At 45.3% G+C, this 13,555-nt stretch overlaps 1 protein-coding gene across 1 annotated transcript in view; it reads right to left on the reverse strand.

Annotated features, from left to right (window-relative positions):
- Positions 1 to 13,555, reverse strand: part of LOC146253585 (myosin-11-like) — a 94,837-nt gene that overhangs the window by 21,975 nt on the left and 59,307 nt on the right. The window contains exons 26-35 of the mRNA XM_084676704.1: positions 12,723 to 12,935; positions 12,331 to 12,475; positions 11,894 to 12,100; positions 11,694 to 11,798; positions 11,373 to 11,525; positions 10,935 to 11,183; positions 10,449 to 10,661; positions 9,601 to 9,813; positions 9,074 to 9,235; positions 8,776 to 8,904 (exon numbers count right to left, since the gene is read on the reverse strand). Of these exons, the coding sequence (XP_084532830.1) occupies positions 8,776 to 8,904; positions 9,074 to 9,235; positions 9,601 to 9,813; positions 10,449 to 10,661; positions 10,935 to 11,183; positions 11,373 to 11,525; positions 11,694 to 11,798; positions 11,894 to 12,100; positions 12,331 to 12,475; positions 12,723 to 12,935 (1,789 nt within the window). The remainder of the gene's footprint in view (positions 1 to 8,775; positions 8,905 to 9,073; positions 9,236 to 9,600; positions 9,814 to 10,448; positions 10,662 to 10,934; positions 11,184 to 11,372; positions 11,526 to 11,693; positions 11,799 to 11,893; positions 12,101 to 12,330; positions 12,476 to 12,722; positions 12,936 to 13,555) is intronic.

Below are 13,555 nucleotides of genomic sequence, written 5' to 3' on the forward strand. Positions count from 1 at the left end.
CTTCCACCAGTTATTTTTCCAAAACAGAAGCTAGCTAGCTTTAGTTAGCTTCCGTTACCTAGCAACCTATCATAATACTCGTAGCAATGCTAGTGTTACTTGTTAGCCTGCTAATTGTACATTTTGAATCCATACTATTCATCTTATTCCCGCCCACTTTTTTCATATTTTTGCACTTCCTTTGTATTTGCACTTCCGCTTTACTGGGGATATCATTCAATTCAATGGAGAACTGTCGAGAAGTCCCGCTGCTAAAATATTAAATAATTTGGTGGATTTGTGCAAGATGTGCTATGTTCGTGTGCTACAACCAGACCCCCACCTTTCGCCCCTTGGCTTGAAGCAACGTCCCCGGTGGATGTAGGTGGTATTGCATTCACCGTTAGGTTCCCGACTCTTCCGGTGATTTTTATTCTATTAACTCCAGTCAACATTTACTAAACTATCTCCCCCAATAATTTTTGTTCGATTCTCGAACCTGGCTGATACTACTAGCTTTTTCATAGAACAATTTTTCCAGATTTTGAAACCAATCCGAAATGGGTAAACAAGCACCCCATTTATTTGCCTACGTCAATAAAAGTTCCCTGCAAATGTGCTCGTGGATACCAACAGGGCACGAGCACAAAAGTTCACATTGGCCGATAGTCGATTTACATTGAATGAGCCATAGACTTATATTGAATGAGCACAGTGAGAAATGGCTTGAGTTGCCTGCCTTGTTGTAGCAAGTTTAGCGAATGGTTGTCACGCATACATGAAATGTTGTTAATATAGTTTATTCCCGTTATTTTCAAACAGATTTGATTTTTCGTAAAAACTTTCATGACATGATGGCAAATATATTATGTTAAGCGCGAGCATAGATTGTTGACATGTCTATCTGGAGCAAAGACGAAGATAAATACTTTAACTGTTAACCACAATAGGAAATGAGATATAATTAAATAATATTAGTCTTGCCTTTAGAAGCTTTTGTTAAACACACACTTTTATTTTTATTTTTTATTGTTTCATCAAGCCAGACTGCTTTTGTGGGACAATGAATGTTTCACCCCCACTTACATCTGATGGAAACATCTGGTAGCCTATATGGTTCTGTGAATATGCCCCTTTCAAAGGCAAATGTTCAATAAAGTATATTTTAGACACAGTTCTCAAACTTGTATTTATTACATTATTACCAAGTCTTATTAGATCACGTTATATCCATTAATAGGTGTTTGGTTTTGTAGGATGTACATATAAAACACAGGCCACATTTCTACACTGATGATAAATTGAAGGCAGTAGTGCTATGTTGACAGTTGACAGTAAGCTATGGTAAGTCTGCATTATGGAAGATTTCGGTTACCAAAATAACTATTAAGCTTTCTTTGTCTGGCGAGAACAACGACGGAGCTGTTCATGTTAACAGTTTATTTTAGCCGATACAATGCCCAGAGTTCCATCTAGAATTCGCCTATATTTAGCCCTGTAGCCTATTTCTAAAAAACAAGTGAAAGGAATACTATACAGTGACAGAATACATTTCCGTTAAGTTTGCATCATGTCTCTGATTCTTAGCGGACTTTTACCCCATTCTGCCCATAGATGCCACTGCAATGCCTTAGCTCACACGCTCGTAACCATACAAATCTATGCTCCTGACTGGTTGTCGCAAAGTATGACGTGTACAGCTAGTTGCAAGCGTGCACAAGGTCTCGGAGCAAGGGAAAAAAAGAGCCACTGTTTAAAGCTAGACCGGAAGAGTCGGAAGTGGAAAGATGGCCGCGTCCAGTCTCGCGCTCACGCTTGCCTCACTGCGCCACTGAGCACTTTTCATAGAAATGAATGGGGACGCCATCTTGGAAGATGAAAGTAGCTTACTCTAGTTATATTAACTCTATGGCTACAACAAGTCAACAATACACCCTTTCACTGGATGGCTTGAAAACGACTTTTAAGTGTTAATATAATTTGTTTGCCGGTCACATCGCTGCCCTGCGCTATGCTGCGATAAACAGGCATTACAGTAGCCACAAACATAAGATGTTCTAACGATTTCACTGCAGGCCATATAGAATTTGCCATAAACTGCAAATGTATGAGTGACAAATTGTGCTGTAATAATAAATGGTAACAACTTTTCCATCAAGGGTCTTTGGTACAAGCTTATGCAACGTGTTAAAACTTACATGATGTTGTGCACTAGTTATCTTCCCTCCTATCTAATGGCAATTAGAAAGAAGCATCTACTAAATAATTTGATTGCTGCGTTGTTTCAAAAGCTTTACATTACATTTAGATGCATTGCAGCAGTTGTTTTGCTCACAGCAATGCATTTGGTTATAATCTTGTATCTACTAATATCATAAATTGAGAACACTAAAACATACTAAAATATAGCTAGGGTATCTCTTATTACACACTTTAGTGATACGAGCAGACAAAAGGAAACTTCTGGTTTTTTTTTATTCAGCGCCTTCAGCCAGGGACGCAGATTCTCAACTTTGGTTGGAGGTCAGTGCAAAGTAAATGTCGGCCGACAACACTCAGGGCCTCATGTACGTACATGCAAACGTAGCGCTATTAGCGCCATGGCCAACCCGCAGATTGCGCACGCTGTGATACTTCAGTTTACGTCGTATTTACGAAACATGCAAGTCAGCGGGTAATCAGCGCCTTTCTCCGCCCACTATAATGCACATTGCGAGCATTTAAACGCGCAATTGAATGGGCCTCCTTGTCTCTTTCTATCATGGATCAGCCACCAAAGTTGAAACAGCATGACTGTTTGAAATGATCCTGATGCCAATATTTGTAATGTAGCGAGGAGTTTAACAACTGCTGGAATGGAATGCTGAGTCGGAGATTTGATGTAATCTTTGATTTCTTCCAGTAACTGTAATATTGCATGACTGCTTAATCTGTAACGCGTAATGATTTTGTGTTCACTCAATTCAAAAAGTGTGATCCATGTGGCAAAAATCCTTTGTCCTTTGTCTTCGTCTTGCTCGGGTTACGGCTGCCATTTCACCAGGAGACATATGCGCCTGCTTTTAAAAAGCGTAATTTTCAACGTAAAATAGAGGCGTGCTTTCACAGGCGGTTTTTGTACATACCGCAGAATAAATAATTAGGCGCACTTAACGCATCCCCTCCCATCTTTTTATGGGAAACTCCCACTTTCCCCTTGACCCTCCCGTGAATGCATATGCATGACACAAAAAGCGCAATTTGCCATTTTCTGTTTCCGCAACAGGCAGTCTACGCTTTTACCTCTGTGCGCCATGTTTGTACATACCTCGCCATGCTTTTATGCGCAAATTGCGAAACAAATATGCCTGAAGTTGGCGCAAAAGCGTTGGTACATGAGGCCCTCAGACCTCTTCTTTCCATGGTCAAAACAATGATAAGACGGGGTCTGATTCCGTTTTTTCCAGCTGTCATGGCAGCCACGAACTACACAGTTCACGCTGGGCATCTCTATTAGTCTTAAATTAGTACCAGACCCTGTTTAAGACATTCTCTTTTAGTAGCTTATAAAGCGGAAAGTATCTAAATCGGAAATGAGAATACGCGGATGGCCGTGCCCATCGCAACTTCCGGATTAGGTCAATAGCGTTTGTCATACTTTTTGTCTATCGGAAAATATTCAAATTATTCAAAATATTGGAATTTTCAGAATCGCACATGTGCGAAGTTAAGGCTATTGCACACTGAGTCCGAAATTTGTGTCCCCCTCTCTGAGTGAGTGATTGAAGGCCGATTTATATACTTCTCCGACTCCTTTACAGACAGACGCACGCACGGAGTTGAACGGATTAGTTGAATTTAACCTACTCCGACGGCTCTGCTTGCTGAAAGCAATTCACCGCCAGAACAGTAGGTGGCGCTGCACTGCGATGCTAGCTAGGTTATCGAAAAGTTGGAGCAAATGTACAAATGAGCCTCTTCATCAATAAAATAAGTACATTTTCAGGAGGTGCACGAAGAGCTCTCTGAGGGGTTCGGAGAGGGCACGGAGAGTGTGCGTGTCCGTAAAAACGCAGATGTATAAATTGGCCGTGAGTGAGTGCGTGCGTGCAGTGAGTAAAGTGAGAAAGTGAATGAAGTATGTGAGAGTGAGTGAGACACTATACAGATATTTTTTGTTTAATTGATGACTTCCTGTGCAGCTTTAATCTTTATTCTGTATGTTATCTCCTTCTAAATGCAGACTAATCAACTTGAAACTGACTGACTTGAAACATTGGATATAGCCTGTTTATGTTGCAGTTAAGTTTGTGTTATTATTTTTCCACAGGAAAGCTACTGTGTAAGCTAGTCCTCTTGAGAGCCTCTAGAGAGTGGAATGTTGCACATGTGATTCTATTCTTGTGATTATTATTTAAAGATTAACATTTTTATTATTATTTTAATATGTATTATTATTTACACATTTTATAGTAAGCGAGAGAGCTTCAACACTGGAATGTTGCACGTTCCCTGCAATAAAACGGATGGTTGTCAATTCAGGGGGTCAGATGGCTGAGCGGTTAGGGAGTCGACACCATGATCGGTGATCGGTATTATCGGCTCGGCATATAATGATTTCAGTGATCGGCACCAAAAAACCTGATCGGAGCATCTCTAGATGTTATCTGTTCTGACATACAGTGTGAAAGCATTGGTAAATTGGGCAGTAAAAATCGATTGCATTTTGTGTCAAAGCAACAAGAAATGTGTTAATTGTATAACCAACACAGACGGATGTAACTGTGTCAAGAGTAGGAAGGAAACTTGTTTTATTAAGTATTGAAAAAAAATTCATAGCGATTGTGAAATACTGTAAGAAGGGTTGTTTTCAGAGGATAGAAGGGAGAGGAAGTGGAGTACATAGAGAGAGAGATGGTAGGTAGTTGGATAGGTTGGTAGGTGGATAAATAGTAAGTAAAAGAAAATGGTAGGTAATAGTAAGTAGATAGGTAGGTAAATGCCCTTACGGAGAGAAAATATATTTACCAATATATGATTTAAAATATATTTTAAAATATTGTAATATATTATTTTCCATTACATTGACCAATATTTTATATATGGAAATACATTGGATGATATATTGATGATAAATGTATTACTAATATATTATAAACTATAATATATATTCATGTAATATATTGCAATGTATTGCAGAATACAGCAATAATTGCCGTTTTCCATATATTGCAATATATGGAACATGAATATATAGTATATATGGTTATATATCCCAAAATATATGCAATGATGTATTAATAAATAACCACCATAATGTATGCCGCTTTATATGGGAAAATGTATGGGTAATATATGGAAAGATATAGTGTCACATGTATGCTTCATATATGGTAGAATATATTTTAAATGTATGTAAAATTATATGGAAAGATAAATTGTACAATGCATGTGTACATATATGAGAACATATATATCATTTAGCAGACGATCTTATCTAGGGTGACTTACAGTAAGTTACAGTAAGAACAGGGACATACCCCGAGGCAAGAAGGGTGAATTGCCTTGCCCAAGGACACAGCTTCATTTTTGCGCTGCCAGGAATTGAACCGGCAACCTTCTGATTAATAGCCTGATTCCGTAACCGCTCAGCCATATAGAAGGTATTCTAATAAGGTTGTCAACGGCAGTATTTCAAATGGAATCCCGATTCAAACAGTACCACCTGCATCCACCTCCAAGGAACGCAGGCTGTCGACTTCTTGTCTCTCCTGACCTCCTTCGACCGGACGCTGCTGAGCACCCCGGCGACCCACAAGGCAGGCAAACAGCTAGACCTCATCCTGACACGTAACTGTATCACTGACTTAACCTCTGTAACCCCACTGCACATTTCTGATCACTACTTTATCCAATTCTCTGTCTCTCTCCCTCCAACCCCTCCTACCTCCCCTCCCCTCGTAACTTTCCGGCGCAACCTCCGCTCCCTATCCCCCTCCCATTTCTCCTCTATTGTAACATCCTCCCTCCCTCCCATTGACGAGTTCTCGTCCCACCCCATGAACACTGCCACGACACCTTGTTAACCATCACTTGACTCTCTCTGTACCCTGTCAACCAGGCCTGCACAATCTTCTCCCTCCTGCCCGTGACTTATGGATGTTAATTGTGAAGAACGGTCCACTCTTCGAGCAGCTGAGAGGAGATGGCGCAAGTCCAAAGACGGTCAGGACCTCGATAAGGATCACTCCCTCCTTAAATCCTTCTCTTCTCACATAACTGGTGCTAAAACCCTCTACTTTCTCAACAAAATTAACTCTGCTTCAAACCCCCACAAACTTTTCTCTACCTTCTCCACCCTTCTTAACCCACCTCCCCCACCCCCTCCCTCCACCCTGACAGCAGACGACTTCTCCTCCTTCCTTGAGAAAAAAGTCGCAGACATTAGCAGTCGGTTCCCTAAATCCACCTTTCCTACCCCCTCACCCTCCATGACTGACTCAACTAAATGTCTAAACTCTTTCTCTCCCCTGTCCGAGGCTTCTTCTCTAAAACAAATGAACGTGCTGTATCTAACCAACTGTCTAATTTTATCTCTCAGAACAACCTGCTTGACCCCAACCAATCGGGCTTCAAGACCGGCCACTCCACAGAGACTGCCCTCCTTTTAGTCACCACTGCCCTCCAGTCTGCCAGAGCGGCTTCGAGGTCATCCGTCATCATTCTGCTGGACCTTTCTGCAACGTTTGATACAGTTAACCACCAGATCCTGCTCTCCAGACTTTCTGAGATGGGCATCACTGGCACTGCACTCCAGTGGATCTCATCCTACCTGTCGGGAAGATCCTACCAGGGCTCCTGGGGAGGCAAACTGTCAGACCCTCGCCAGCTCTCCACTGGTGTCCCACAGGGCTCCGTCCTTGGACCCCTCTTATTCTCTCTGTACACCACTCACTTGGACCAATCATCACCTCCCATGGCTCTCCTACCACTGCTACGCTGACGACACGCAGCTGTACCTGTCTTTCCCCCCGACCGATCCGGGGATCTCAGCTAGGATTGAGGCCTGCCTCGCAGACATCTCCGCCTGGATGACCGAGCACCACCTCCAGCTGAACCTTGCCAAAACAGAACTTCTCATCATCCCACAACCTCTCAATCACCCTGTGATCTGCGACGGTGACCCCCCTCATCCTCTGCCAGGAACCTTGGGGTTATCATGGATGACAAGCTCTCCCTCACAGTCCACATTGCTGCAGTCTCCCGGTCGTGTAGATTCACCCTCTACAACATCCGGAAGATCAAGAGATACCTGTCTGAGCACTCCACCCAACCGATTGTCCAAGCACTTGTCCTCTCCAAGTTGGACTACTGCAACTCGCTGCTCGCCGGTCTCCCAGCATGCGCAACCCGCCCTCTTCAGAGGATTCAGAACGCAGCGGCCCGCCTGGTCTACAATCTACCCAGACGCTCCCACGTTACCTCGCTCCTCATCTTCCTCCACTGGCTACCCATAACGGCCCGCATCAGATTCAAGACCCTGGTACTGACCTTCCGAGCAGTGAACGGGACTGCACCCGAATACATCAAGTCTCTCCTGCAGCCTTACACCCCCACCCGCCACCTCACTTTTCTTCAGACAACTGCCTGGTGGTCCCACCGCTCAAGACCGCCTGGTCCCAACACAAGCTCTTCTCCTGCCTGGCCCCCCAGTGGTGGAATCAACTCCCCACCTCCATCAGAGACGCAGACTGTCTCTCCACCTTCAAGAGAAGGCTCAAGACGCACTTCTTCCGGGAGTACAACGGTACTTAGGAATGGTTTGCTGAACCCAATGCTAGTTTCCTCAAGGATCACAATGACTCTTGCTTAGACTGTTGCTCTTGTTGGTTAGTGGTAGCTGATTTAAACTGTTGTATTCTATTTTAGTTAATCCTATTTTTTTGCTTTCCTACAGGTACACTTGCACTTAGAGATTCATGTTGTTTAATTGTAACTTGCTTAGCTACATGCTCTTATGGTTTCTTCCCTTTAGCAAGTATTTTTTGGTTGTTCACAATGTGTGCTTCTTGTTTTTGGCTAATCGCTATCTTGTTGTTATTATCAGTGACCTATGCACTTTGTAAAGCTCTCTTGGAAGTCGCTTTGGATAAAAGCGTCTGCTAAATTAATAAATGTAAATGTAACTGAAAATGTGCCCCCAAAAACGTAAATACCGTAAGATTGACATTTATTTAGGGGGAAATGGCTAATTCAAAAGAAGTTTGCTGGAAGCAATCATTGTCAGTATATATTTCAAATATTTTTCCATATAATTTTACCCAAATTAAAATACATTCCACAATATATTGAACACATATCTGTACATATATTTCATGTATATCTTTCCATATAATCTGGATTCCCCCGTCAGGAATTGGCTTTAAGGTGACTTCCCCCTGAAGTACCCTGCAAAGTTTCACCTTAATATGTGAAAATATGACTGAATTAGAGCTGTTTGAGCTTGGACCAAATGTGACTATGATTGCCATAGGAGAAACGTCTTATTTTATTATTCAGTAACTGAACACAGCAAAGTCTAGATCTTGGAATGGGTCAATTGGATGAGAGGTTGTGCTGGTAAATGAAGGGATCCAGGTTCTACTCCAGACAGGCATTTTTTTTTTTTTTGACAAAACAGTTTCTAGTTTTCTGGGTAATCCCGGTGTAACTATCTATTATGTCAATTTTACAATATTTTGCCATTTTGAAGGAGGAATTGGCGGAACTGGACATTTTGAGACACAGCATATGTGTGGTTGTGTATGTCTACAACACCTCTTGGAGCTGCAGGATGTCAGCCTCCAAGGCCTTGGCTCTCCTCTCGGACTCCCTGCCTGAGACCAGCACCTCCTTCTGGGCTACCCGAGTGTCCTCAAGCTCCCTCTGGAGGTCCTTCATCTGGCCCTGGGAAGGAGACAGGCAGAAGTGGAAGAAGCAAAGAAGGGTTTAGGGAAATTCAGAGCAGAGTAGTAGGGAGGAGGAGAGATATTCTGTATCTTAGGCCCTAGAAAGCAAGGTTTTAGGAAGCATGTGTTTTTGTGTGTACGCCAATCAGTGCATATACAACCCAGACCTGGATCTTACGCAGCTGCTTTACAGCCTCGTCCCGCCCCCTGGCTGCGCTCTCTGCTAGCTCCTCCAGGTCCTGCAGTTCGCCCTCCATCTTCTTCCTGCCCGCCATGGCCAGGCCACGCTGTTTCCTCTCGTCCTCCAGCTCCACCTCCAGCTCACGCATCTGCCGGCAACAGAGGGAGATATAAAAAGAGAGAGGGAGGGGGCAGAGAGAAATGGGAGGAGACAGAGAGAGGGGGGAGAGGGGAAAAGACAGAAAGGAGAGATAGGAGGAGACCGAGGAAGGAGGGGGAGAGAGATGGGAAGAGACAGAGGGAGGAGGGGTAGAGATGGGAGGAGAAAGAGGAAGGGGGTGGAGAGGGGAGGAGACAGGGAGAGGGGGCAGAGGGAGTTGGGAGAAAAACTGTAGAAGAGCTCAAATGGCTGGTGTGAGATTTAAGTAGTGGTAATGGGACACGGTGTAGAGTTTATGTCACATATGCCAAACAAATTGTTTTTGTTGACACAAAGTGTCCCACATACTGATACCTGTTTGAGGAGCTGCCTCTTCTTTTCCTCGTCCATCTCGTCACGAGCCTGTAGCTCACGGTTGCACTGTGCCCTCAGGGCTTGGTAGTTGACCTCCAGACGCAACTTGGCATCCTCTGCCACCTGCAGCTCGTCCTCCAGCTCCTCCATTTGGACGTGCATCTCCTTTACCAGCGCCTCCAGGCTGCCCTTGGCTTTCTCCAGTTCGTGGACCTGGGGAGGGAGGTAGACAGGGCTTTAAGTTAGCACCCACTAACATATTTGGGCTTGGGGTGTAACGCAATCACTCTATACATCCAGTAGTGTAGAACAGTAGTCTTCTCTAAAGACATCTGAAATAATTCATTGCAATGTGAGTGACAATACAAGCTATGACCCTACAACTCTCATGAGCACTACTTGTGTACAGTGTTTGATTCTAGCCCATTTGTGTCAGACCTATAGCCTTGTGCTTGCGCACCGCACCGACAGTGTGTACAAGATAGGCTACAATGGGGTGGCACATAACAAATGCAAGAAAACCTGGAGAGCAGACAACAACACCCAAGAGAAAAACTGGTGATATAACAACAAAATGTTGGCATGCTGAGTGGCTAGTAACTTTAAAAGTGGTAGAGGATGAGCTAGGGGGAGGATGGTAGAGGATTGGCAAATGGGAGAATAGTAGAGGATAGGAGGAGGGGAGGATGGTAAAGGATGGGTGGGGAGTAGGGAGTAGAGGATGGGTGAACGAGAGGGGAGGGGGGGTGAGAGAGGAAGGGAGAAAAAAATAGGGAACCTCTTTAATGCTGCCCATGTGCCAATTCAGCCACCCATTGTCTTCTAGAAAGGAAAGGTGCATGTCTCACGTTCTTGCCCACGTCATCCTTGGAGTTGATCAGGTCCTCCATCTCGACGCGGAGGGCCTTGTTGCTCTTCTCTGCCTCCTCCTGGGTGCGGCGCATCTCATCCAGCGCCCGTCCCAGTGCCAGAGCCTGCGTCTCCTTCTCCCGGGCCTCCGCCTCCGCCCGGTCTCTCTCCTCGCCGCACTTGGCCGACACAGAACGCTCCTCCGCCAGCATCTAATGGACAAGGGTGGAGGGAGAAGGGAGTAATGGGGGGAGGGAGAGGAGGATAAGATAGCGGAATGGGAAGAAACATAGTTAGAGGAGGAGAGAAACATCTGGAAAAAAACTAATCGCTGACTGAGAGTGACTGTCACTGTGCCATTTAAAACCATTGTTTTACCATAGGCAAAAATATCAAGAGCTAAATTGCATCACTTACAACTCATGCCACAAACTATTACTAAGCATCTTGTCTGAACAATTAACTTTTCACAAGCCATCACAGACCTGGTCAAACTTTTTTTGCTTCTTCTCTAGGTTGGAAACCAGCTGTCTCTGGTTGTCCAGGTCCATAAGCAGGTCCTCCAGCTCTTGCTGCAGCCGGCCCCTGCTCTTCTCCAGCTTGTCGTAGGCTGACGCCTTTTCCTCATACTCGCAACCTGCTGCCTCTCGTTCCCGCTGCAGGCGCTTCCTTACTTCCTCCAGTTGTTCAACTGTCCCTGACAAATCTTCGAACTTCTTCTTGGCGTCAGACAGCTGGGAAGGAGCAGAGTAATGTGGGATCAGGGTGATCATGTGTTTTAGATGTTTATCATAATTCTTTTAAAACTCTCACACTGAATCGTGTGTTGAATAATGAAGTATTGGTAGTGTCACCTCTTTGTGCATGATGTGGTGGTAACAGTCTGCCTGCCTGGCTACCTGCCTGTCTGTACCAGTACTTACCTGAATGTTGAGGCTGGACACCTGTCTCTCCACGTTCCTTTTGGCCTCTGTCTCCTCCTCCAGCTGCTCCAACAGGTTGTTCCTCTCGTCCTCCATCTGGCGCAGGCGCCCAGATACACTCAGCTTCTGACGAGTCTCATCAGCCAGCAGCTCCTGGAGACACCGGGGGGTGAAAGAACAAAGGCAGAAGGGGGAGGAGGAGCAGAGGAGGGACAGAGAAAGAGATGCGGATGAATTCCGCATTAGCCAAAAAATTTACAGCAGAGAAAAGACAAAAAGATCTGTGTTATCTGCAACAATGACAGTGTTTCTCTCTATCACCTGTGCATCCTGCAGCTGAAAGCCCAGGCTGGTCACCTCTTTACTCAACTTGATGTTTTTCCCATCTGCCTCACTCAGAAAACTGGTCACACTGTCCAACTCCGCCTGAGAGAGAGAGAGAGAGAGAGAGAGAGAGAGATTTATACTGTAAATGAGAAATTTGATAAAAATTAACAAATTAAAAGTGACTGAACACTTACGGTTATCTTGAAGACTCTATCTCCCAGCTCCCCTTTCTGCCTCTCGCTCTCATTGAATCGTGACTGCAGGTCAGCCAGCAAGGACTCTACTTTCTTCTTCTTGTGTTCCACTTCCTGCTTAGCGCTGGCCAGTGAGTGGAGGTCTGCACCTAGGTCCAATGAATCCTTTTCCAGGGCCTGTTTTGCCTTCTCCAGGCTGGCCCTGACCTAGAGGATGGAGGGATGAGGAGAGGGAGAGAAAGGGGTGGAGAATAAGTGATCATAGGGGTTAACTGGGCTCAGATCTACCTTTTGGGGGGCGGTTGAAGTCTAAATTGTAGGATGTAATTGAGATTATTGGTGTGTGTCCATTCAGGCAAATATGATTGTTAGTACATAATGTGTGAGTGTGTGTGTATATGTGAGTGTGTATGTGTGTATGAATGTGGACTGTGTACCCTCTTGGCCTGCTCCAGCTGTTCACTCAGTTCCTCCACGGCCTGGGTGTGTTTCTGTCTCATGTGCTGGACCTGGGCTTCGTGACTGCGCACCTCCTCCTCCATGGTCTTCTTCAACATGACCACTTCCTGCTCGCGCTTTGCCCTGGAAGTGACAACATCCATTCATAGTGACAGAGTACACATTGGGCATCACAAATGCACAGATTACTGGCCAAGTATACCCAAGGTGTCCTTTAGTCTTTTCACAAGTTCAATCAGACCACCACCTCTAAAATAAAAATGTTCGGTCCGGTTATGAATGATTAGTATATGGTCATGGGCATGTGCTAATACACTGGCCATGCAGTCAGTGTGAGGTCACTACAGGACCATGACCCTGCGTTTCTGACCTGAGCTCCTGCTGGGCAGCAGTGGTGTCCAGGGTGTCCTCCAGCTCAGAGCGCAGGGCATTCAGCTCCTCCCCCAGGTCCCGGCGGGCAGCCTCGGCTTTCCCCCTCGCCCCTCTCTCTGCCTCCAAGTCCTCCTGAACTTCTCCCAACAGGGCCTCCAGCTCCCGCACACGCTTGACCGTCATCGCGCGCTGCCCGCTCTCCTCTTCCAGACTGGCTCCAAAAGAAAGAAGTGAGGAGGAGAGGGATGTAGGGGGATAGGGAGGGGGGGGAAGAAACAGAGATAGAAGGATAGTCACAAGGACAGCTGGTAGAGAAACATTTTTCAACATTCATTGTTAGCATGTTTTTAGCTTGCTGTGCTACACCTCAAGATAGTAACATGTTCCTAGCTGGAGGTGTTATGAAGCTTAGCTCGAGTTCAGTCAAGCAAGACCGAACTCTGCATGCTCAGGCCATACACATTAAGTCTCACTAATGTATATGTCTCACTCCCGACACTACGCACGCTCTCTCTTTTCCCTCTACCTCAATGCCTGGACTGTCAATGGGATTCTATCAATTAGCACAGTGACCTCCCTTCTCCGCTAGCCTATCATACCGCTGCCGTGTCTTTAAATATGTTTCTCTGCCTGTTAAGTTTGTCCATGCTACCACTGTGAGCGACCCTCCACCTCCCCGTCGCCACACAACTCTTTGCTGCCTGGGTCGTCGGCTGGCGCCACTGCCACCAGTGCCTGGACTCCATGGGGGGATTTCTCTACGGCTGCAGGGCTGACGCCCATTGATCATTGTTTTTCCCATGGGGTTGAGTATCAAACACCTGTTGTTAA

The sequence above is a fragment of the Hypomesus nipponensis genome, chromosome 17 (genome assembly GCF_054491055.1).
Source record: "Hypomesus nipponensis isolate SF chromosome 17, ASM5449105v1, whole genome shotgun sequence".
NCBI classification, from domain to species: Eukaryota; Metazoa; Chordata; class Actinopteri; order Osmeriformes; family Osmeridae; genus Hypomesus; species Hypomesus nipponensis.